The following is a 25,567-nucleotide window of genomic DNA, read 5'->3' as shown; positions in this document are numbered from 1 at the left end:
TCAATCATCTCTTTCTCTTCTCTTCAGATTCTGAAATGCTTTCAGGTCAAAAGACACGAGTAAATAAGATCAAGCACAATAAAAGGTCCTTCTGCCTTGAGTGTGCCTCCCCCAGAGGATTCCCTGACAGGAAGGGGTCAAGAAAACCTCGAACACACTCCACTTAATCAATGTACCGTATTGACCAGTCTCCCCATTCAATAGTAGATGGATCTGACTTCTGAAAATGTGTCAGAAGCAAAGGAAGAGTGGTGCTAGATCAGGCCAAAGGTCTATCTAGAAACATTGTCCAGCATGTCTTTCACAACAGCCAACCCAATGTCTTTGGGAATCATCCTCTCCTGCTGTTGCTCAGAGGCATGCTGCCTCTAATACCTGATATAGGAGAGCCATCATGACTAGTCGTTTGGTCAGATCTTCCACTGGGGAGAAAAAAGAAGAGGAGGAAGTATGTAGGATAAATTTTCCTTGTCACTCTAGTCATATCTAGAAGAGAGTCTCCAAGAATCTAGAACAGGCTTCCTTAACCTCGGCCCTCCAGATGATTTGAGACTACAATTCCCATCATCCATGACCAGCTAGGGATCATGGGAGTTGTAGGCCAAAACCATCTGGAGGGCCGAGGTTGAGGAAGCCTGATCTAGAAGAACATTTACATGTCACATCTATGAAGTCATCTGGACAGTCTTCCTAATATGGTAAAAGTGGGAGAAAGTCTTACACTCCAAAGCAGGTTTCAAGGAACATGTTATCTTTGTACAAGCAAGCATTCACCAGAGACTCTCCCCAACCACTCACAGAAAGGCCTCCGACCTTTTCTTGGTCCTCTCAAAATAAGGTCACAGACCACTCAGTTATTACCTACCTTCATCTTTTCCTCAGAGGTGCAACACAACTTAACTCACAAACAGTGCAAAGGTTCCCCTCATGGGATCTCCACAAGGTATTCTGGGCTTTAAGTAAAACAACAACACCTCATTGAGCCACTGAAAGAAGTCTTTCAAGGTCACTCCTTATCACAATTACATCTGCCAGGTGATTCTTAGAACTAGGGGTAGTCTATTAAGAAGCAAATCCTTCACTCAGACCCTTCTGCCTCCACGCTTTATAGTTACTGCTCCCACATGGACTTTGAGATAGGATGGGCTAGTCTCTGTCCTATGCCATTATGCCTTTAATAGCTTTCTCTGAACATACAAAACTTTTCTGTAGCAGGGGAATAAAATTATAACTTATCACAGGGGTCAGTAAAAATGTTGATAACGTTGGTTTTAATAAACTCTGTTCAGTATTGATGTTGAGACTGTAACAAAACCTAGAAGATTAAGTATGTTTGAGAAAGATGTGAATGTCCAGGTTCCACTTGTGAGGTAAGCAGTCAGAGAGATCTTTTACTTGAAAGTTATCCGTATGTATTCTCTTGTATTGTATGTATTCTCTTTTGTAAGTGAAACTGAATGTGAAAACGGAACCTATTATTGCGTGAAATATGGAGAAAATCCTGATGATGGATACACCAGTTTCGATCATTTTGGATGGGCCTTTCTATCATTGTTCCGACTGATGACACAGGATAGTTGGGAAATCCTCTATCGGCAGGTAAAACTTTTTCTTTAATGTACTGTTGGTATCTACTAGAAGGGTAAATTTCCTTTAACATAGCAGGGATAGTTGGGTTATGGCTCCACCTTCTGGTCAAGTTAGAAATGAACACTTTGGAAGTATACTGGAAGTACCATGATGCTTCCATGGACTTCCATACAGGAAACATACCCTTTAACATTTCTCAGATGAAAATAGGAACATTTTCCACTCCCTCCCACAACTGAGCCTCTTCAAACCCCCGCCCCCATGTTTTTGTGTCCCCCCCCCGCCCCGCGGAGCATTCCCTATTTGAAGAAGGGTGAGTATCGTCACCGCTGCACCAACAGAACACACACCACCATCCTGAGAAAACACTCTTTGGTAGAGTTACAAAAAAATCCACACATCAATAAATACATTTTAGAAAAGGGCAAGATTAGGCACAGATGCGCAAAGCTTTTTTAATCATCATCATCATCAATACCCCTTGTACCCCACTCCTGCCCAGGACAGCCATGCCTGTACCTCAGAGCTGGCACATCATGCAGGGCTGAGCCTCGGTAGTGGCAGCCTTTTCTCCTCTTCTCCCGTTCTCCAGCAGCTGCTATGAACTGCTCAAAGGAGGAGGTTGTCAGTGGCAGCTGTGGAGAGCCAGGGAGAGGCAACAGGATGCTCCTTCATAGCCACCACTGCTTAAACACTAGCTTATTCTCCTCTCCGAGCTCAGCACTCTGAGGAAACAGGGACCTTCCAGGAAAATCGGGACACTTGGAGGGTATGAAACATAAGCCCAGGAATTTAAGGAGAAACTTAGAAGCAAGCAACAGAGATCAGCAACAGAAAAAACCCCATCAGGGACAGAAAGCCTACTTCCAATACTAAAGGTAAAGGTAAAGGTACCCCTGCCCGTACGGGCCAGTCTTGACAGACTCTAGGGTTGTGCGCTCATCTCACTCTAGAGGCCAGGAGCCAGTGCTGTCCGCAGACACTTCCGGGTCACGTGGCCAGCGTGACAAGCTGCATCTGGCGAGCCAGCGCAGCACACGGAACGCCGTTTACCTTCCCGCTGGTAAGCGGTCCCTATTTATCTACTTGCACCCGAGAGTGCTTTCGAACTGCTAGGTTGGCAGGCGCTGGGACCGAGTGACGGGAGCGCACCCCGCCGCAGGGATTCGAACCGCCGACCTTTCGATCGGCAAGCCCTAGGCGCTGAGGCTTTTACCCACAGCGCCACCCGCGTTTCACTTCCAATACTAACACTGAACAATTTAATAGGGGGAAAGACCTATAGTAGTAGTCTTCTTTTTTTAAGTGCAGACAATTTACGCTGAAGGTACACTGAAGGAAATCTACGCTTCATGTTGGTACCAACCGTACTATTTCACTTTGGCTAGCAGGGATGGTATGTTGGGACATAGCAAAGCTAATCCTGATAGGGTGGGTCATTTGACTGCATCCCTGCGTAATTTATCATGGAGAGACCTGCTGTAGGACCCTCCTTCCAAATGCAGCCTCTGCCTATGCATAATTATCAATTGTGTAGTGATGAATGAAAGTGTTTGGAGAAGCCCATGCAGCTTCTGTACCAGCCTTATGAAGAGCACCATTAGTAGCGAAAGCCACAGAAGCAACTGCAGCCCTAGAGAAATGAGCGATCAATCAAAGGGTAAGTGTAAAGCTGTCAGAATCTTATGACGGTCCCGTGAAGGGAACCTGTGTGCCATGGGAAGACGCTTCAGCATAGCACCTCTAAGAAAACATTTAACTAGAAGTATAGAAGGAAAAGGGACACGGGTGGCGCTGTGGGTAAAAGCCTCAGCGCCGAGGGCTTGCCGATCAAAAGGTCGGCGGTTCGAATCCCCGCGGCGGGGTGTGCTCCCGTTGTTCGGTCCCAGCGCCTGCCAACCTAGCAGTTCGAAAGCACCCTTGGGTGCAAGTAGATAAATAGGGACTGCTTACTAGCAGGAAGGTAAACGCCGTTTCCGTGTGCTGTGCTGGCTCGCCAGATGCAGCTTGTCACGCTGGCCACGTGACCCGGAAGTGTCTCTGGAAAGCGCTGGCCCCCGGCCTCTAGAGTGAGATGAGCGCACAACCCTAGAGTCTGTCAAGACTGGCCCGTACGGGCAGGGGTACCTTTACCTTTTATAGAAGGAAAGAGAATTAGGTTTAGAAAGAATAGAGGAAATCAGGTCCACCCTTAAAGAGGGCACATATTGCAGTGAGACCTGGACAACCGACACCCTGTGTTGTGGGTGGATACTTGGTAAGCCACAACACCTGATTGGTAGGTCCCTCAAAGCTGGATACAATCTGGCCAGTGGGATGCAGTTCAGACGGTTCGAGGGACCTATTTATGCCCATGCACGTGACCCAGAGCTTCTTCTTTTGGCACGTGCATTCGGAACACCCGCCCACCTCTCCCTACTTTTTAGGGCTTGTTGCGCTTGACCTTGCTATGCCATTGTGTGTCGTCTGGCGTTGGGACAGGGGCACGGCAGGAATTTCCCCCACTTGGCTGATTGGCTGTTACCATTTGGGATTCGCCTGCCGCGTAGCAAATCGTCACGACTTGTAAGGTTGCGGATAGGCTCTGGTTCAGGTGATGGGGATGGGAGAATGCTCTCGCCATCACTATGTGTAGGGTATTCCGTTAAAGGAATCCAGGAACTCAATGGTTTGGTCAACCCCTGTGAGGGGGTTGTGCCCGTGCCTGAGTCCAGGGGGACATTTGGGTGGTGGAGTTAGCCCATTCCTGGCTTTCCGCTTGTCCAGGTGTTCACCCTTGGCTGACCTATGCTGGTTCCATGGGTCAGCGCTACCTGCTTGGCAGGGAGCTAGTCGAAACAGAGCCTATGCAACCAGTCACTTTCTGTAATCAATAAAGGTGTGGCCTAAATTCTGCCAAAAACCAAACCAAAATTTTGAGTCAAGTGTGAATTTATTTAGGGGGGAGGTTTCTGGGTCTGAACACGCAAATGGCTACAGCCTGCCTCTTCGAGGTATTTGTGTGAAGGCCCTTCCAAAGGCCATTTTGCAGGAATGATAGTAGGTCAGCCACAGATGTCCTCTTAACAGACACCTTGTTCTTGATACACCAAGCATGAACAACCCTCCACCTTGCTTGTTGGATGCAAATGCTCAATGGACATCAGTTGAAATGACCTCCTATGAGGTCATTGTGCCTTTCCTTCTCCCATATCATCCATCCCGAGTTTTGGGGTTGATGTTAGGAGGAATCCTTCTCATCTCTTTGGTGGGCTTGGCCTGCTATAGGATGATGCGTGAGGGGGATTTTTCTGTTGTTATGTGAATGTGTGCACCTCCCAACTCAGGATTCCCCTTTTCACGGAAGTCTTGATTGTGGAGACTTTGATGGGTATCCACTGGCAGGTAAAAACAATCTTATTATCTCAGATTTTTGGAGTTAACTAGGAGACAACAGTGGTTGCTTGACCTGATGTCGTTGCTCTATTACTATTCTATTAATTGGATTATTTGAACATTTGCTTTTATTCTCTGATTATTGTTTTGCTAAAAGACAATACATGATGAGTTATGTATTTCATACTTGCAGGTTATCAGAACATCTGGGAAATCTTACTGCATCTTTTTTGTGATAATCATCTTTTTGTGCTCATTTTATCTATTTAATTTAATCCTGGCTGTTGTAACAATGGCATATGAAGAGCAAAACAAAGCAACACTTGCACACACAAAGGCAAGGGAGTTGTTACTTCGTGAAGCAAAAGAACTACTAAAAAAGGAAAAGGTTTGTAAAGCTTTTTAAAAATATATTATTATATACTTAGCCTAATTGTTTTTATTGTTGTTACTGTTGTTAACAATAGAAATAAAGTATGTATGATTCTATTGTTGAATCTTCAGCCATGATAATTACTACTTAATTATGGCTGAAGTTCCAATAACAGAATTTAATATTTAATATTTATTAAATTTTTGTAGGGGAAGAGGAAAAACATTGCAACATTAACGTGTGAATTAAATGAAATACATTAATAGATTTTATGATGGTGGCAGTAAAAATGCTGAAAGCTTTTGATTGCAATTTGTGATGCGATGGTCTGGAATATGATTCTCCACTTTGCACTCTTTTTGCTGTTTGTCATAGACTGACCTTTGTATCTATTTACTTAGAAAAATTAAAAATTGCTTTCAAAATAAATATTTTCAAAAAATTACATAGTACAGGATGGCTTGCAAACATGGGCGCAGAGCAATCCAAACTCTGGGTATAGGGCAGTATATAAATTCAATAAATAATAATAAAACTACAGGAAACCCAAGGAATTGTTTAAGCCTATGTAATCTAAGCCAGGTGTGATTTACCCTTATCCCAAACAGCATTCAGGAGTGGGGCTATGAGCTGGCCCAAGCCTAGCAGAAGGAATCAAGCTTGTAAATTATGCCACTGTAACTTCCACAGGGTTGCTAGGTCATGTGATAGAGCTGAATGGATTTTGGAATGCCAAAAAAATCCCCTCTTCTGGACTTGCCTCAGCCAAACCTCAGCTGAGCTAGATCTCTGGATGAGCAGGGACGAGGGATTTCAACTGGCATAGCTTTGCCAATTCCAAACTCTGCTCATACCTGTAGATCTTGGGTTTGAATTTCTTGCTTAATTAAGCGAAAAACCTTAAGAATACAAAACTATGCCTTGAAGAAATATCTTCAAGGAACGATATGCCTTCTAAAGTTTAAAAGTATCTTCAGGAATTCAAAAATGAAAGTTGTTTGGAGGGTATAAAGTTTGAAAGTAGCTAGCTCAATATCAGTTTCAAAGAAATATTCTTCAGATGCCTGTAAATCAGAGGTGGGAACCTTTTCTGGCCTTTGCACCAAATTCGTATCTCCCTTCCCTGTGGCAGACAAAATCTGACAGGTGGACAGGGCAACTAATCTGTCAATCACTACAACATCAAGTCACTACAATTTCAGGTGATGCTGTGCTTTGGAGTCCCAGTTCTTGGGACTACAAAGCACAGAGCAGCACTGTTTGAAAGCATGTTTGCTCTTTGCAAAAGGGGTTTTAAGGCATTCCCCCATTCTCCTGTTTGAGCATCCATCACAGTAGCTTTTCTTTTCTTTTTAAAATAATTTTTATTAAATTTCCAATTGACAAACCAATCATATCACATTAATTCCAAATTATACCAATACATAATAAACTCCAAATATTAAGCCGAATTTAAAATTTTTGTTGGGGGTTCAGAAAGGGTCCAATCATCTCATATTTCTGCTGCTTTGATGTTCACAAGTCCCATCTTTCCATCTCTTTGTTGTTATCCTTTACAAATCCCGTCCTCCAATCTTCTTCTTGTTATCATTTTTTTCTTTCTTTATAACCTCTGAGATTATCTCCACAAGCGAGTTGAAGCAAACATTATTATAGTCCTGTGTGGATTTTCACGCTGATCCAAAAGTTCTGTTCAAACGGCAGGCGCCATTTCAGCAGTTTCCATAAGATACAGTCTAGGCATCTGCTCATTAACTTTCCCAGATCAGTTGCTCCATAAATCAGTCTTTTCAGGGGAGTTCTTGCCAGATCAAACGTAGAATTCAGATATGATAACAGAACCATGGCTTCCTCCCCCTTTGACTGTAAATCTTGCAACAAACTCTGTCTCATAATGGCGGTTCCCAATTAGAACTGCGTCATCCAAAAGCTTTTCATTTCCTTTCCAGATCTTCTGCAAAATAAAGCCTTTAGTTAATACTTTTATTTCCACACAGTTTATTTTCCCATCTCACTTGCTATCAGTCGTGTGGCGGTTCTTCTTGGGGAGGGGTTGTTAGGTAAATCATATTGAAAAAGAGAAAAGTCCCCACCCCTTTCCGATCCGTTTCAACATACCGACATAGCTGTGATTCTTTGATGTAGTCTTCTGTTCAGTCCAACCCGTCACTCAGCTTCTCAGAGGTCGATTTAATTAGCAATCAGTACACCTTTTCCTTTGCTCGAAACATGTGCATTTACTCTTCTCCAATTGTTTATCTTAAGCAATGCAACTAGGATCGTGATCAGAAGCGGCGTCCAGAAGAGCCAAAAACTCACTCGAGGGCTTTCTGTCCAGTGCCCCCACCCCTCCTTCTTTCAAACTCGGGGGTGATTTATAGGCATCCGCGGACGAGGCAGCATTTTCCCATCCCCTGGGAAAACCTAGGAGGCTAATTACTCCCATCATTAGCCTCTTAATTACCTTGTGTGAGCTGGAGAGATGATATTGTCGGCCATCTTCCAATGCGCCCCTAGTGGCCCCCTTCCATCACAGTAGCTTTTCAAGCATGAGCATGATGGTGTCTGAAAGCCTCTTTGCTGTTTGTTCCCTGCTTCAGTTTGAGCCTTTGTAGGAAGTGTGCATGTGCACAGAAACCTTAACCACATCTGGGAGTGATAATATCCAAGTTAGAAGGTCCAAACTGCTCCTACCTCATGGTTCTGGTTTCTTCAGAGCAGGGGACTTAATTAAGTGGCTCTCCTACAGTGCTGAAGTCAGTGGTGGTTCTGACTATCTTAGTCTCAGTGGTGGGGCAAAGAATAATCTGTCCCTGAATGCACTCACCTCCAGAGCAGCAACAGAATAAATAACACTATCTCAGTCAGGTATTCAAGGCTACATCTGTCATATTATAAGTGGATTGTGATAGGGCCTCTTTTGCAAACCGTAGTGCAAAAAGTCTGTATACTGCTCCTGGGTTATGTTCTTAGATAGTATAAATGCTCTGTTTTGGGGCAGAACTATATATTGTTGCTGAGATAATGTTCCAATAATCCTAAATGCTCACAAGTTGCTTAATGAAAGTAACAGTTCTTACAAACATGCACAGAGCCTGTGTTGCAAAGATTGAAAAATATATGCCTGATCACAGAGGTAAAACTATCAGCGACTTCCTCTAAAAGAGGTTTGGGGAAGGAGATTTTGTCTATTTGATCTCAGAGGAGGCCTCTCTCCATGCTAACTGCCTTCCTATTTTCAAGAAGAACAGGCTTTTACAAGATCAGTATTTCTTCATTTTGATTACCAGTTATGGGCTAATTGCGCTTACTTGAACATGGTCTTTTCCAGGAGTTGGCTTCTCAAAGACAAATGGCATCCTTGGATGAAAACACTGAAATGTCAAGTGTGGAATTCAAAAATAAAAAAATGGGGAAAAGCAAGAGGAAGAAGAAACCGAAAGACAAAGAGCCAAAAACTTATGGAGAAGATGAAACCCTGTTTTATACACCACCTGATAAAAGTCAAAAGGAGCTTGTAAGTTTTAGCTGCAACAGCTTCAGTGGCATCTTTTTGTATGTAAATTTGGAAGTGCCAAATAGAGCTTTATTAAATATGAACCCGAAAATTTGGTATCCCCTCCAAACTGATGCTAAAAATTTCTACTCATTTTTGGCAAGTCTTTCTCTTCTAGCATTTCCATGACATCAGAAATATAATGTTGCACACTGCCCCAATCATAACAGTAATTTACAAATTAGCTAACTGACACTAGCTATTTTGAGAAGGACTTATGCTGTTAACCAGCTTCCGTTTTTAGATTTCTTTAAGGGTGCGTTATTCTATCTGCTTCTACCTTAATTCATTGGGAATTGTGTAAGTAAATGGAGAGATAATCATGTTACTTCAAATATTCACTTTGGATTTGTTTTCTGCACCCAAAGAAGGAGCTGTTAATGTCTTATCACCTACCCGTTGACACTCCTGATGATCCATTTCAAAGACAACGGTTAACAAGTGCTGCTAATGTCATCAGCAAAACCATGGGTGAGTTAAAAATAAATAAAAGAAAGATTTAAAGAGGTTGGGGGTAACTTCTACAGTGTTTTAAAGTATTTTGTAAAAGATAATCAAATCAGTTTTCCTTAAAACCCGAGAACAGTATATATTGAAAATTATGTTGAAAAACTAGGAGAGTACTGTAATTGTCTCAGGAGTGAGGGCCACTCACTGGAAAGCCCTGGCTGATACTGCCCCTCAAAATCTTCACAGTTAAATAAATCATGAAAAATGTTTACAAATTGGGGTTTGCTTTTGTTTTGCTGAGTCTTAACATTTATTGTCATCATGTTTTCATATTAATTTCAACAGTCAGAAGAATATATAGTAGCACTTCACTCATCATAGTTTGGACCAAATATGGGACTCATTGCTTTCCTTAGCTTAGTTTGCGTTCATGGTTTTTGTTGTTTACTTGGTTTATGATGACACTGAGATTGTAACTCCAGTATGGGTATGTTTTGCAGCCTGGAATGTCAACAGTGAACTTGGTTCTGATGCTGATCTTTACTATTCCATCTGAAAAACTGGCCTGCAAATTCAAATTATCTGCTCCCAGAATAAATGACGTAACAGAGTAAATGATGTAAGGAGGGAACTGCAGCCCAAGATAGGAAAGGAGGTAGTAAGGAAATGCCTAGCTACTTTAAACATTCCCCAAGGAAGGTTAACAAACAGAAGGCTGGAAAGCCTCTTTCTGTTCTTCCATTGGGAGATATGAATACAGGGACAGGTATGTTCTACAGATTTTCCATACAAGTAATGGTGTTTGGTATCAGTTCCACACACACCTTTTGCAATTAGATTAATAATTTTGTCATTTTGTTCTGTCTTTATAGATTTGTCCAGTTTTCTAAGCTATTGATTGTTTACTACTTAGACCTCATTGTACAGATAATATATAATATATGTATTATCATTTAAATGTAACTATTCCGTACGGAAATAGATGCTGTTGGCAGGGCTCACATATTTCAAGGTAAAGTGGAAGGAGCGTCTCCACCTCCATCGTTTTGCCCGGACACTGAGGTCCAGCTCCGAGGGCCTTCTGGCGGTTCCCTCACTGCGAGAGGCCAAGTTGCAGGGAACCAGGCAGAGGGCCTTCTCGGTGGTGGTGCCCTCCCTGTGGAACATCCTCCCACCAGATATCAAAGTGATAAACAACTACCTGACATTCAGAAGACATCTGAAGGCAGCCCTGTTCAGGGAAGTTTTTAATATGTGACATTTTAGTGTATTTTTCATCTTTGTTGGAAGCCGCCCAGAGTGGCTGGGGAAACCCAGCCAGATGGGCAGGGTACAAATAATAAATTATTATTATTATTATAAACTGCCCACAGGCTCAGCTGAAGTCATATAAATCCTGCAAACTCTAAGGATTAATTTAAACCCCATTTGTTTGCTTGTCTATACTCCTTATTGTGGAGCACTTGTTCTTGGTGATATATTTTTCTGTGACTTTGCATTGTGCTATTATATCACCACCCTGTGTATTGTCTGTTGAGGTACTGTACTTAGGCAGAAAGAACCAGATTCACAAATATAAGATGGGGGGTACCTGGCTTACTAGCAGTACATGTGAAAAGGATCTAGGGGTCTTGGTGGACCACAAGCTTAACATAAGTCAACAGTGTTATGCAGCAGCAAAAGAAACCCTAATGCTATTTGTGACTGCATCAACAGAAGTATAGTGTCCAGATCAAGGGAAGTCATAGTACCACGCTATTCTGCCTTGCTCAGACCACACCTGGAATACTGTGTACAATTCTAGGCGCCACAGTTTAAGAAGGATGATGACAAGCTGGAATGTGTGCATAGGAGGGCAACCAAGATGATCAAGGGTCTGGAAACCAAACATTATGAGGAGCTGGGTATGTTTAGCCTGGAAAAGAAGAGAGAGGAAATATGATAGGTAAAAGGTAAAGGTACCCCTGCCCGTACGGGCCAGTCTTGACAGACTCTAGGGTTGTGCGCCCATCTCACTCAAAGAGGCCGAGGGCCAGCGCTGTCCGAAGACACTTCCGGGTCACGTGGCCAGTGTGACATCGCTGCTCTGGCGAGCCAGAGCCGCACACGGAAATGCCGTTTACCTTCCCGCTAGTAAGCAGTCCCTATTTATCTACTTGCACTTTGACGTGCTTTCGAACTGCTAGGTTGGCAGGCGCTGGGACCGAACAACGGGAGCGCACCCCGCTGCGGGGATTCGAACCGCCGACCTTTCGATCGGCAAGCCCTAGGCGCTGAGGCTTTAACCCACAGCACCACCCGCATCCCTTTAGCCACTGTCAAATATCTCAAGGGCTGTCACATGGAGGAGGGAACAAGCTTCTTTTCTCCTGCTTTGGAGGGTAGGACTTAAACCAATGGCTTCAAGTTACAAGGAAGGAGATTCTAACTAAACATGAGGAAGAACTTTCTGAGTAAGAGCTGTTCAGGAGTGGAACAGACTCCCATGAGAGGTGGTGGACTCTCTCTCCTTCCTTGGAGGTTTTTAAGCAAAGGTTGGACAGCCACCTGTCATGGATGCTTTAGCTGAGATACCTGCATTGCAGGGGTTTGGACAAGATGACCCTTGGGGTCCCTTCCAACTCTACAATTCTGATTCTTTGATTTGTATTCAGCACCTCAACATCTACAAGAAATGACTACCTTTATCTCAGAGGCATGGCTTTTGCCCAAATTTATTGTGCAGTGTAGTCTGGAGTTTTTACAATGCTTTCTTGGGTTCCTCTGTTCAGGGTCACTCTTCTACAGTGTGCAAGGTTTCTTGCACACGATTGTATGTTCATACAGTCTGCTGCTGCATGTTAGGATTTGTGGAATGATGTATGGTATTAGAAGTCCAACAGAACAGCACTATGTCAACTCAGTCACAAGTTCTACAAGAAAGAAGATTCCACCTAAACATTAGGAAGAACTTCCTGACAGTAAGAGCTGTTCGACAGTGGAATTTGCTGCCAAGGAGTGTGGTGGAGTCTCCTTCTTTGGAGGTCTTTAAGCAGAGGCTTGACAACCATATGTCAGGAGTGCTCTGATGGTGTTTCCTGCTTGGCAGGGGGTTGGACTCGATGGCCCTTGTGGTCTCTTCCAACTCTATGATTCTATGATTCTATTGAATTCAGTGACTGTCTTAGGTATGCAGGGTTTGGATTGTTGCAGAGTAAAAAGAAAGAAGAGAAGAGAAAAAGGTTGAAAGAGTGGCTTGTGTAGGACAAGGGATTTGAGGGAACCTGTGCAGATCCTTTCCAAGTCAAGCCAAGAAGATGTGGTCCCCCCTTTAATCAATGGATTGACAGCACTTGAATGGATTGCTTATAGAAGCAGACTTTGTTTGGATAAATACGAATATTCATATATGTAGTAGGACAATAATATTACTTACATATCTGTATAATAATGTATGGAAGTGTATTAGTGTGCTATATCTTTTTTCTTATTGCACTTTTTATTTATTTTTCATTTGCACTTCCTCTCTTTTCTCTATTTTGTACAACTGACATTTTCTTAATAAAATATTTTTTTTAAGCCAGAGGTGTGTGTGTGTGTATGTAAAGAATTACCTCTGTTTTACCTGAAATTGTTCTCATTTCATAACTCAGTGTGCCTGTAATTATGTTCCTTTTGTTGTTTAGAATGGGAAGAATCAAAACTGGAATTCCCTCCATGCTTGAAAACTGCTGCCCATAAGTATCTCATCTGGCAGTGCTGCCCACTCTGGTTGCAAATAAAGAAAATGGTGAAGAAAGTAATGATAAACCCTTTTGCTGAACTATTTATTACTCTGTGTATTATAGTGAATACTGTTTTAATGACGTTCGAAAGAGTTCCAGACACAAAAAACTTGGTATCCACAGGAAACAAAGTAAGTGAAGCCAAATCCTTATTAAGCTACATGGCAAGAATCACCTTTTTATTGTTTTACTGTTGGAGAATTTTGGAGTGCCTTTGAACTAAAATTTGTGCCTAGAAATTACGTTTTGTGCGTACCTAAAAAAATGTGCTCATACAAACCCTTTCTTCTCTAGTGGGTACTAGGACACCATCAAGTGGGGTTGCGTTTCACCTGTTGCTTGAGGCAAGAAAAGCAATTACAGTGGTGCCTCGCAAGACGAAAAGAATCCGTTCCGCGGGTCTTTTCGTCTTGCGGTTTTTTTGTCTTGCGAAGCAAGCCCATTGACGGATTAGCGCTATTAGCGCTATTGGCACTTTAAGGGCTAAAAACGGCTTTTTAAGGGGTGGGAGATTAGCGGTTTTGCTGCTAAAATGCTTTTAGCAGCTTAGCGATTCAAAATAAGGGGTTTTGGAGCAGGAAAAAAAATTCAAATTTTTTCGTCATTTTTCATCTTGCGAAGCAAGCCCATAGGGAAATTCGTCTTGCGAAGTGCCTCTGCAGACGGAAAACCCTTTCGTCTTGCGGGTTTTCCGTCTTGCGAGGCATTCGTCTTGCGGGGCACCACTGTATCAGCCCACAGGAATGCTCTCTCTTACCCTCTCCCTTGGAATGTCAGCTGAAATATCAGTTCATTTTCCTGCCTCACTTGAAGCAGTTTTATATTTCCCTGGTGCTCTATTCTGGCCTGTTATTTCACTCATTGTTGTTATTATTATTATCTGTCAGTTCTGTCTGTGCTTGTAGGTTAGAGTTTCTGTGTGAATCTCATAGTAAGATTGAGAGAGTTAAATTCTGCCCCCGCCACGCAGGCCATCATGTACCTTGATATGTGTGTCCTTTTTCCTTCATACCTTTTCACCCTTAATTAATTACATTTGTGATCAGACACTCTTTCCCATGTTAATGGTTTTCTGGTGCTGGTTGGGGCTAATGGAAATTGGAGTCCAGTGTCATCTGGAGGGCCACAGATTAGCAGCCCCTTCCCTAAAGGCATAGCTTGAATTTAACATATGAGACGTTTATTGTGTTCTGACATAATTTCTCTTGCAGGTTTTCACTGCCATTTTTACAGCTGAAATGATCCTCAAAATAATTGCTCTTGATCCCTACTACTATTTTCAAGAGGCTTGGAATATTTTTGACTGCCTTTTGGCTATTTTAGGTATAATAAGCTTGGTCACGAGGCGTCCCCTATCAATTTTCAGAATGGTAATGATGAATCTCCTGTTATAGTCACTTTAAATCTTCCACATTAAATCTATGGAATCTAGGGCTTACTTTCCTTGACACATTTATTTATTTATTTATTTATTTTATTAATAGTGAATATATGTGGCAAAATCAGTAATTTCAATAAATTATGAGCAGATGACAATCAAACTGAGGAAACACTTAGAATATTGGGTTGTCATGAAATCTCTGAGATGCTTTAAAATACATTTTTACTTGTTCAAGAGAAAATAAAATAGTAAATTATATTGGTCACACCCACACTAGACATTTACATCACCTGATTTCTCCCAAAGAATCATGGGAATTGTAGCTTATAATTCCCAGCACTTTACCAAACTACAGTTCCCATGATACTTTGGGAGAAATCATATTCTTTAAATGCATTGTATAGATATGACCATTGGAATTTAAATTGCATTTTCTGCTTGGTTTATGATACTGTGTGACAATGAATTCTAAGACAGCATTTTATTTTAATGAAATAAGAATAGAACAGGAGCACAATCATAGACACACCCTTTTAAGGGTTTTCTTTTGAATACAGGATTGTCATGAAATAAGTCTATTTCATTAGAGATGTGTTCTGTGAAACAGAGTGCATGCTTGAATGCATCTTACTTTAGAGGAAGAAATTTGCATGCTGAAGCAAACTTCCATACTCCTTCTCTGGACCAGGAACTGCAAATTCAATGCATATTAGATGCATATTCAAATTTAGGTTTCATCTATCTGCACTACATTATTTTTGAATGGTTGCACATCACAAAGTGTATTTATAGCTTCCTTTTGATGCAAATAGGCTTAATTACATACAAATCATGCTGGTAGAACAATTTCTCTATTTTTAATAATACTGGAAAATCAAGACTTAACTTTCTCCTCTTTTTGCTGCTATTCTCTCCCTATCCCCTGCTCCCACCCTACAGTTGAGAATTTTCAAATTGTCCAAGTTTTGGCCAGCATTAAATAAGCTCATGAAAATAATGTGGAAATCAGTGGGCCCACTAAGCAACCTCACACTTGTTCTGATTTTTACCGTATTCATTTTTGCTGTGGTTGGCAAGCAGGGCTTTAGCCAAAGTTACAAAACATTTCGAGAAACATGTGAGAACAAAACGGAAATCTGCAACAGTGACAGTACTGATGCCACCCATAAATGTAAATTACGATGGCATATGGAAGACTTCTTACATTCATTCCTTGTTATATTCCGAATTCTCTGTGGAGAATGGATCGAAACAATGTGGGGCTGTATGAAAGCTGCTGGTGAAGGATGGTGCATATTTCTGTTCATGCTGGTCCTGCTTTTAGGAAACCTCGTGGTAAGTTTTCAAAGAATTTCCTTCTTCTATGAGACATATTTAAAATTATTTCTTCAGTAGGATTGTTTTCAAGAATGTTCTACACAATTTAGCTATGTCAGGCAGTGGTAAAACCGCTCCTTAAGAAACCTTCCCTGGATTCAGACAACCTAACTACCGTATTTTTTGCTCTATAAGACTCACTTTTCCCCTCCTAAAAAGTAAGGGGAAATGTGTGTGCGTCTTATGGAGCGAATGCAGGCTGTGCAGCTATCCCAGAAGCCAGAACAGCAAGAGGGATTGCTGCTTTCACTGCGCAGCAATCCCTCTTGCTGTTCTGGCTTCTGAGATTCAGAATATTTTTTTTCTTGTTTTCCTCCTCCAAAAACTAGGTGCGTCTTGTGGTCTGGTGCATCTTATAGAGCAAAAAATACAGTAACTATTGGCCAGTTGCTAATCTCCCTTTCCAGAACAAGGTTCTGGAGCGAGTGGTTGCAGACCAGATCTTGACGCTTTTGGAAGAAACTAATTTTCTGGATCCATTTCAATCCGGGTTTAGACCCGGATTGGGCACAGAAACTGCTTTGGTCGCCCTGTATGATAACCTCTGTCAAGAGAGAGACAAGGCATACATGTCCCTGTTAATTGTTCTTGACCTCACAGTGACTTTCAATACAATTGACCATGATATCCTTCTGGAGCAACTGTCCAAACTAGTGGTGGGTGGCATGCTTTGCAGTGGTTCCAGTCCGACTTGGGTAGACATTTCCAAATAGTGTTGTTTGGGAGTGTTCTTCAGCCTTGTGGAGCCTTCAATGTGGAGTTCTTCAGCGTTCAGTTTCAGCCCCTATGCTATTTAGTATCTACATGAAACCACTGAGTGGAGTTATCCAGAGGTTTGGAGTATGTTGTCAGCAATATGCTGATGACACACAGCTCTACTTTTCCTTTACATCTGCAGACGAGGCAGTGGATGTGCTGGACTACCTCAGCAATGGATTAGATGAGAGACAACAAACTGAAGTTCAATGCAGATGAGACTCAGGCACTCTTAGAGGGTGGCTCCCTAGACACCCATTTTCCCATCCAGGAGATCAGCTGATAGCAATGCCATTAAAAACACAAAGAGGGTCAAGTACTGGGCCATTAAAAACAATTCACCCACCGTACAGATGTTGTTGGTCTTTCCCCCAGCTGAGAAGTGGACAGAAACAGAAGACTTGAGAGGGGGAGGTTGGCATGGGTAACAGGGGACGTGATGTCATTTTAAAATAGAGGTTTGGGAGCAGAGATTTTGGGAAGGCCAGAACTCCATGCAGCATTGGCTGAAGGAAGCTGCATGCAGAGACCTGGGAGCATGATTGGCTGTTGCTTTGAACCCAAGCTTGCTGAAGCTTTGGGAGAAGCAACGAGAGGTACTCCCTCTGTTGGATATTCACTATTTGATGGATTGATCCAACACCCTCCACCAAAACTCAGGTTGCAAATGTGTGTGAAATAAACCATATTTCATAAAGGCATGGCAATCTCCCCTGTGCCTCATTCCCAAGGAACACAAACCCTGGTTAAGTGCCAAGATCCCTGGAATCCTCCTACCGCTCAGCAGAGATTGGAGTGACCTGTACATTCCTGAACGAACGGGAAGTCCTTTTTCTCTGGGGGAAAACAGGAAGCAGTCGAAATGTGTTACTTTCCAAAATACCCTTTTCCACTCTCATTGTTTGCTTCATCTGGTTACTTTTCATTCAGGTCCTCAACCTCTTTATCGCTTTACTCCTGAGTTCCTTTAGTAGCAGTGATTCGGAAACTGAGGTAGATGAAGAGCAAGCTAAGCCTCATGTGATCCTTGCTCACAGGGGGTTGCAATTTGTCAAACATCTGCTGTGGAACCGCTGTTGCAATGCACTTGTGCAAAAGCTGAAGAAAGCAAGAACCAAGAACAAGGAGGTGACCATCCCAAAGGACGGTGCCACTGAGCCAAGGAAAGGGGTCCAGGAAAACTATGCTAGTGGTAAACGTTTGGAGAAGCTGCCGGTGGACCATTTTATGACAGACTTTAATACACTTGTCTGTGCTCCCCTTGCTGAAATGGAGACTTTTGGTGAGGAAGAAATTGATTGCAGCAAAGAGGTAAGAAACAGGCCCCACAAATGAACATTTCTGGTAGACAGCTGGTATGTTGTTGTTGTTGTTTAGTCGTTCAGTCGTGTCGACTCTTCGTGACCCCATGGACCAGAGCACGCCAGGCACTTCTGTCTTCCACTGCCACCCACAGTTTGGTCAGATTCATGTTTGTAGCTTCGAGAACACTGTCTAACCATCTCGTCCTCTGTCGTCCCCTTCTCCTTGTGCCCTCCATCTTTCCCAACATCAGGGTCTTTTCCAGTGAGTCTTCTCTTCTCATGAGGTGGCCAAAGTATTGGAGCCTCAGCTTCACGATCTGTCCTTTCAGTGAGCACTCAGGGCTGATTTCCTTAAGAATGGATGCGTTTGATCTTCTTGCAGTCCATGGGACTCTCAAGAGTCTCCTCCAGCACCATAATTCAAAAGCGTCAATTCTTCGGCGATCAGCCTTCTTTATGGTCCAGCTGGTATAGATAAGCCTAGCCAAGAGGCTATGGTGAATAAATCATTCCAAGTATACACCATTACTATATGCCTCCATTGTGGCTGATCCACGTTACATATACAGTGGTACCTCGGGTTACATACACTTCAGGTTACAGACTCCGCTAACCCAGAAATAGTGCTTCAGGTTAAGAACTTTGCTTCAGGATGAGAACAGAAATTGTGCAGCAGCAGCGCAGTGGCAGCAGGAGGCCCCATTAGCTAAAGTGGTGCTTCAAGTTAAGAACAGTTTCAGGTTAAGAACGGACCTCTGGAACAAATTAAGTACGTAACCAGAGGTACCACTGTATTGGAATATTATACATTATTAGGTTTGTAAATGTATTTGTTAACTGATGAACCGGACTCCATTTCTGTTTGTATACAAAGGCTTTGAAAACTAGTAGTCTAGCTTCTTGTGTGAGGTGTTAGGAACAAAATATCTTTACTTTCATACTTTCCCCTAGGAGAACAACTTGCAAAAGAGAAGAGAGAAATTCAAAAGGTCAAGACAAATGCTGTCTTCTGATATTTCCGAAAGTACCAATGTTTGGTCTTTGAATGTCCCCAAGGTAAAGCAAAGGAAAATGATCATTGTAGCTCTGTTGCTTGCTGAGAGTAGCATTCTGCATTTCCAGGAAAGTGGTATATTCTACTTTTTTTTTTTTTTTTTAGTGTATTCCACTTTTATGCTGTGGAAGTATTTTTGCTTCTCCCCCTGAAAAACAAAGGGCACCTAGTTTGGGGGTAGGTCCTTTCTCTGAGGCTGGGAAAGCAGTCTTCATTTCTATGTCTGGGGAAGGGGATTCACCGCTTGATAATCCTGCATTTGGGTTGGTGAGCTGTAGAAGAGCTCACCATATTTATAAGCTCTTGGCAAAAAAGGAACATTTCTCCTAATATGCACATTTTTGTAAGCAACTTCACCGTATATAATGCATTTTTATATGCTATTTTCACAAATACAGTCATACCTTGGTTGTCGAACGCCTTGGAACTCGGACGTTTTGGCTCCCGAACACTGTAAACACGGAAGTGCGTGTTCTGGTTTGTGAACATTTTTTGGAAGCCAAATGTCTGACATGGCTTCCGATTAAGTGCAGGAAGCTCCTGCAGCCAATCAGAAGCTGCGCCTTGATTTTCGAACCATTCCAGGAGTTGAATGGACTCCCGGACCGGAACCATTCCAGGAGTTGAATGCTTTCCTCCGTGAGGGAGTCTTCCCAGACCCGCTGAAAGAGGCGGTTATTAAACCGCTTCTTAAAAAACCATCTTTAGATGCGGCCACGATGGCCAACTATCGCCCAGTCTCAAATCTTCCATTCTTGGGCAAGGTGATTGAGCGAGTGGTGGCTGAACAACTCCAGGCACGCCTGGAAGAAGCGGACCATTTGGATCCCTTCCAGTCGGGATTCAGGCCTCATCACGGGACTGAAACTGCCTTGGTCGCACTGGTTGATGATCTCCGGCGGGCTAGGGACAAAGGTGAGAGCTGTTTCCTAGTTCTGCTGGATCTCTCAGCGGCGTTTGATACCATCGACCATAACATCCTTCTGGACCGTCTTGAGGGGCTGGGAGCTGGGGGTACTGTCATACAGTGGTTCCGCTCCTTCCTCCTGGGCCGTGTTCAGAAGGTTGTGGTGGGGGATGAGTGTTCAGACCCCTGGGCTCTCACTTGTGGGGTGCCTCAGGGTTCTGTCCTCTCCCCCATGCTTTTTAACATCTATATGCAGCCGCTGGGAGAGATCATCAGGAGGTTTGGGCTGGGTGTTCATCAGTATGCGGATGATACCCAGCTCTACCTCTCTTTCAAATCAGAACCAGTGAAGGCGGTGACGGTCCTGTGTGAGTGTCTGGAGGCGGTTGGAGGATGGATGGCGGCAAACAGATTGAGATTGAATCCTGACAAGACAGAAGTACTGTTTCTGGGGGACAGGAGGCGGGCAGGTGTGGAGGATTCCCTGGTCCTGAATGGGGTAACTGTGCCCCTGAAGGACCAGGTGCGCAGCCTGGGAGTCATTTTGGACTCACAGCTGTCCATGGAGGCACAGGTTAAATCCGTGTCCAGGGCAGCTGTGTACCAGCTCCATCTGGTACGTAGGCTGAGACCCTATCTGCCCACGGACTGCCTTGCCAGAGTGGTGCATGCTCTGGTTATCTCCCGCTTGGACTACTGCAATGCGCTCTACGTGGGACTACCTTTGAAGGTGACCCGGAAACTACAACTAATCCAGAATGCAGCGGCCAGACTGGTGACTGGGAGCAGCCGCCGAGACCATATAACACCGGTCTTGAAAGACCTACATTGGCTCCCAGTACGTTTCCGAGCACAATTCAAAGTGTTGGTGCTGACCTTTAAAGCCCTAAACGGCCTCGGTCCAGTATGCCTGAAGGAGCGTCTCCACCCCCATCGCTCTACCCGGACACTGAGGTCCAGCACCGAGAGCCTTCTGGCGGTTCCCTCACTGCGAGAAGCCAAGTTACAGGGAACCAGGCAGAGGGCCTTCTCGGTAGTGGCGCCCTCCCTGTGGAACGCCCTCCCTTGTCAAAGAGAACAACAACTACCAGACTTTTAGAAGACATCTGAAGGCAGCCCTGTTTAGGGATGCTTTTAATGTTTGATGTATCACAGTATTTTAATATTCTTTTGGAAGCCGCCCAGAGTGGCTGGGGAAACCCAGCCAGATGGGCGGGGTATAAATAATAAATTATTATTATTATTATTATTATTATTATTATTAAGTTCGACAACCAAGGTACCACTGTATTAGCGGTGGAGGAAGCCTCTTGTGCTTCTGGGGCGGTGCACCCAGGGGCAGTGCGAGCTGCACATAGGGGCGGGGTGCACTGCGGGTCCTCCGGAGTCTGCCTGCCTCCTCACACTCAGCCACCCTACAGCGGGGGGGGGGGGGGGAGGCAGGGAGGCGGACCGTTTGGGCAGCACAGAGCTTGCGCACGCCCAAGCCACTGCGTCTCTCCCAGGAGCACGCTGCAGGCCCCGCAGTGAGTGCTGCCTGGCATTTTGTCACCCCCCTCGGTGGCGACACCTGGGGCAGATCACACCCACCACACCCCCTCCCTCCGCCCCTACACTGTATATGCATTTTAGTACACTTCTTTTTGGTTGGAGAACTGCCTTGCAAAAGTTGGAGAAATCTGAATTTCAAAGGATAGCTGTGTTTTGGTGCATGTACTGTTTCAGGAATTAAAAATCATATTTCAATGGGAATCCAAACAAATTTCTCTCCCACATCTGTGGTGGTGCCCAGTCAGTGGATTGCTCTCCCTATTGAAGTACAACCGGCACAACTATTACAAAGATTTTGGCTTATGTTCAAAACTCACTTAATGGCCCTGGCATTTTAAAGTTTGTCTGTTCCACTTGTTTTTTTAAACTGCCTCTGGTGCTTTTATTTGTTATTAGGTTATCTTTAATTCTTTTATATTAGATATGTTTTATATTTATATACTTCATCCTGGTATCTTTTGTAGATGAAGCATGGTCTAGAATAATTCTTAAGAAATAAGCTGATTGCAAAAAGTGTTTGGATCATAAAAAGCTTGCAGGAGAAGGTTAAGCTTCCTTTCCCCCAATGTTGCTGGTGCAATCAAATTTGTGTCCCCTTGAGGATGTATTTCAACAAAAGAAGTATAAATAGTAATACTGTTGCAAGCCATCCCAATCTTCGAGCAGTGTGAGATTCCAGGGGTTTCAGGCATATAGCAGGATTCGTGTTTCCTTCAGATGAGGGACAGTGGAGACTGTGGTGTCTTTACGATATATGGCTTCATTACACATATATACTACCTCAGCCTACAATGTTCATAGCAGCAACACCCCAAAAGAGTCTTGCTTCTCCCTTAGCCATATTCATGGATTCAAGCAGAAATCAGGCATGACTCGCTCTCTGGTTTCCTAGCCTGCTGCTTCCAGACTCTAGCTTCTAGCTCACATAACTCTACTCTCATCTCTCACCTTTGTCTTCCTAAGAACCAGCCAGTTAAAGGAGGGGGCACCACCCATTAGGCCGCTGGTGCAGAGCCACTTCCTTTCTTTTCTTAATGGCCTGTTACTTCGCCAGGAAGTATTCTGGCTAATACAGATTGGCAGCAGCTCTTCAGAGTTTTAGAAAGAGTATTTCCCAGCCCAGTTTGGCGATATTGGAGATCAAGCACAGGACCTTCTCACTGGATGACAGTCCATTAAGTGGGTTATCATGACCGCATGACACCCAAAGGCAGGAAATGCATGCAAATTCAAGGAAATAGGACTGTTCTGCTTTATATTTCCCCAGTCCATTTCCTGCCTTTCATCCATCTGATTTTCTTTCCCAGTCTCAATCCTTTAGCTACTATTGTATGTTTCTGTCAAACTAGTAATCATTTTCTGAGTTTCTCCCTCGTTATTGTTCATTGTGTGTGATTTCAGGTATTTTTTCCCTATCAGATCAGGTTTCAGTCCCCCACCTCTCAGCATCTTGCCTTACCGACCATCTTTCAGTCAGCAGCAACTAAAGCAGCTCTGCTGGCAAATGGGGTATCACTGAGAAATGCTAAGTGGTCTACACCTAATTCTTTTACCAAGCATTACTTGTACCCTTTTAAAATGTGGCTCTTTTATGGGAGGTGTTAGTGGGTTGTTCTGATTATATACAGTATGTTGTGATCTTTTCTGTGAACTGCCCTGAGACCTCCGAGTATAGGGCAGTATATACTGTAAACTCAATAAACAGTATTTACTGTAAACTCAATAAAAAGATCCCTCTGTGGGATTTCCGGCGCCAAGGAAGCGAGTCCCCGCACTGCGCCAGTTTAGTGCAGCGCACGAGCGGGCATCTCATTTCAGGGGCGGCTTGGGGGCCAGTCAAACGATCTCCATGGGCCGCTTCTGGCCCATGGGCCTTAGGTTGCTGACCCCTGATCCAGAGAGAAAGGGACTGTTGGTCTCACCTGAAAGGTGTTTCTCCTGGATAGTAGTTCATCAAGGCCTTGTCCTACATGTGCAAAAGGGCAGCTGCCAGCCTGCAATTTATTTCTGCATTGCTTTTAATTTATTATTAAACTGGTTGAAGTTGTTTGCTTAATGCATTTTTTATACTCTACATCATCAGCATGTGTTATTCTAATGTATTTTCTATATTCAGGATTAATTTTCTGTGCCTTTTGTGTTTGCGCTTGTGTTTTCTCTTTATTTTTCTGTCTTGTTTTTGAGTATAATACCATCCTTCTGGTCTTGTCATGAAATGTACTGGGAAGATATAGAGCTGGGCAGTCCTACTTCCTCATATTTTACATTCATTTCCCTTCAGATGCTAAGTGTTGATGATTGCCCACTTGATGGACTATAATGCTAGAGAAACGCCTTCAGATGAGACCAGCGGTCCCTTCTGCATGCAAAGCATGTGCTTTTCCATTGAGCCACCACCCTTCCCCATCATTGGTCAGTTACATTAAGAGGATACTGTTTTTTCTTGTTTTGTTTTTATGTTCAGAGCGTGGATCTTGAGAGCAGCTGTTCTGAGGCCAGCACGGTAGATGAGAGGTCTCCCATCTGCATTCTCCCTATAACCAAGAAGGAGCCTGTGGCCTGTTTTCCACAAGGTGACAGACTAGCTTTATTGGCATATGTCAGGGGTTCAGGAGCAGAGTCACAGGAGAGGGAAGAAACGGAGAGCGAGGGGGAGGAGTCGGAAGGAAATGTCAGCGGCGACAGTAGTCCGAGGTCTCTGAGTCTCTCCAGTGACTCGGAGGATTCACAGAAAGGGGCCCCCATGGTCAGGGCAAGGGGGACACCTCGGGAAGAAGGGGCCAGAGGGGACTCAGAGAGTAACAGCTGGAAATCCGGACCAGCTTCCCCCCCAGAGTGCAGTAGGGGGGAGGAGTCCAAGGCATCGGGATCAGGGAGCGCGCAGGCAGAGGGAGAGCGTGAAGCAGGAGTGGCCACACCCTCGTCAGGGAGCGAGGAAACGGTCATCAGGAAAGTTAAACGCGCGCGCGCGCCAAGTTCAAATGTACAGGAGGGCGGCAAGGTGGGCAGCCCGGGTAGGGAGCCAGGTCCTAAAGCCCGCCGAAGAGAGGGGGAGGAGTCAGAGGGGTCCAGCTCTGCGTCAGAAGAGTCCAGGAGGGAAGAGACCCCGGGGGGTAGTAAGACCCAGAGGAAGAGAGAGAGAAGGAGGAGGTGGAGTAAGATTAGAGTTTTAAGCTGGTGCACAGGGGGCGGAGATCCAGATAGAGCTTCGCCGGTCTAAAGCTCAGACGTAGAGCTGGGACGCTGAGATTTGTAAATGGAGACGATTCTTCAATAAAGACTTTGATACTGTACTACCGGCTAGCGTTGGTCCTTGGTGAGCTGGGACCCGGAGCCAGCTCTGACAGTAAGCTCTATCTCCATTCTTAAAGTTTTGGCACCAAGAACCTCGCCACGTGAGTTGACGCAGCGAGGGCAGAGGAGGGGTGCTTCAAGAGCTCACAGAACTCAGGCAAGATGACGACGGAAGAGCAGATATCCGCCCTGCAAGAAGCTGTGACACGACTCAGCACGGAGGTAATTGCATCCAGAAAAAGAGAGGAGGAAATGAGTAGCGCCTACCGGGATCTCCAAGTAAGATTGGACGTGATTTCCAAACAGGGGCCACCTGGAGCCAAAGCAGAGGGCATTGGATTGGGAAAGAGGGGAGGCAGCCTTGTATCCCATTTTGACGGGAGTTTACAGCAGTACCCCAACTTTAGAGCAGACCTGTTGTTTGCGCTGGATCTGCTTGACAAAGACTTTAGAGATGAAAGAGAGAAAGTGGGGTTTATCCTATCCCATTTGCATGGTGAAGCCAAAACGTGGCTGAGAAATTTATGGAGGGACAATGATCCGGCGCTCCAAGACGCGAAGGCTTTCATTAAAGCTATGGACTCGTGTTTTTTATCAAAGATAGACGTTGATATTGCCAGGAGAGACATACATGGACTTAAGCAAGGCAAAGCCAGCGTGCGTCAGTACCATACGCGTTTCTTCGCACTGGTTCATGCACTGGGATGGGACAAAGCTTCTGCGCCAGTGAGAGATCTCTTTTGGGAGGGCTTGAATACAGAAGTAAAAGCCGAGATTGGAAGGGGGGAGAGGCCAAGGAGCACCCAGGAAGTGGTCCAGAGGGCTCTGGAGATCG

At 44.2% G+C, this 25,567-nt stretch overlaps 1 protein-coding gene across 2 annotated transcripts in view; it reads left to right on the top strand.

Moving 5' to 3' along the window:
- Positions 1 to 25,567, top strand: part of LOC310660805 (sodium channel protein type 5 subunit alpha-like) — a 52,770-nt gene that overhangs the window by 7,626 nt on the left and 19,577 nt on the right. For both annotated transcript variants that reach the window (XM_083406055.1, XM_083406054.1), the window contains 10 exons: positions 1,449 to 1,599; positions 5,159 to 5,353; positions 8,670 to 8,855; positions 9,263 to 9,365; positions 13,010 to 13,239; positions 14,320 to 14,478; positions 15,429 to 15,824; positions 17,553 to 17,933; positions 18,878 to 18,982; positions 23,903 to 24,011. In XM_083406055.1, coding sequence (XP_083262181.1) covers positions 1,449 to 1,599; positions 5,159 to 5,353; positions 8,670 to 8,855; positions 9,263 to 9,365; positions 13,010 to 13,239; positions 14,320 to 14,478; positions 15,429 to 15,824; positions 17,553 to 17,933; positions 18,878 to 18,982; positions 23,903 to 24,011 — 2,015 coding nt within the window. The remainder of the gene's footprint in view (positions 1 to 1,448; positions 1,600 to 5,158; positions 5,354 to 8,669; positions 8,856 to 9,262; positions 9,366 to 13,009; positions 13,240 to 14,319; positions 14,479 to 15,428; positions 15,825 to 17,552; positions 17,934 to 18,877; positions 18,983 to 23,902; positions 24,012 to 25,567) is intronic.

This window comes from Podarcis tiliguerta (genome assembly GCF_965153285.1).
Source record: "Podarcis tiliguerta genome assembly, chromosome: 12".
Classification (NCBI taxonomy): domain Eukaryota; kingdom Metazoa; phylum Chordata; class Lepidosauria; order Squamata; family Lacertidae; genus Podarcis; species Podarcis tiliguerta.
This window is presented reverse-complemented; position numbering and strand designations above follow the sequence as displayed.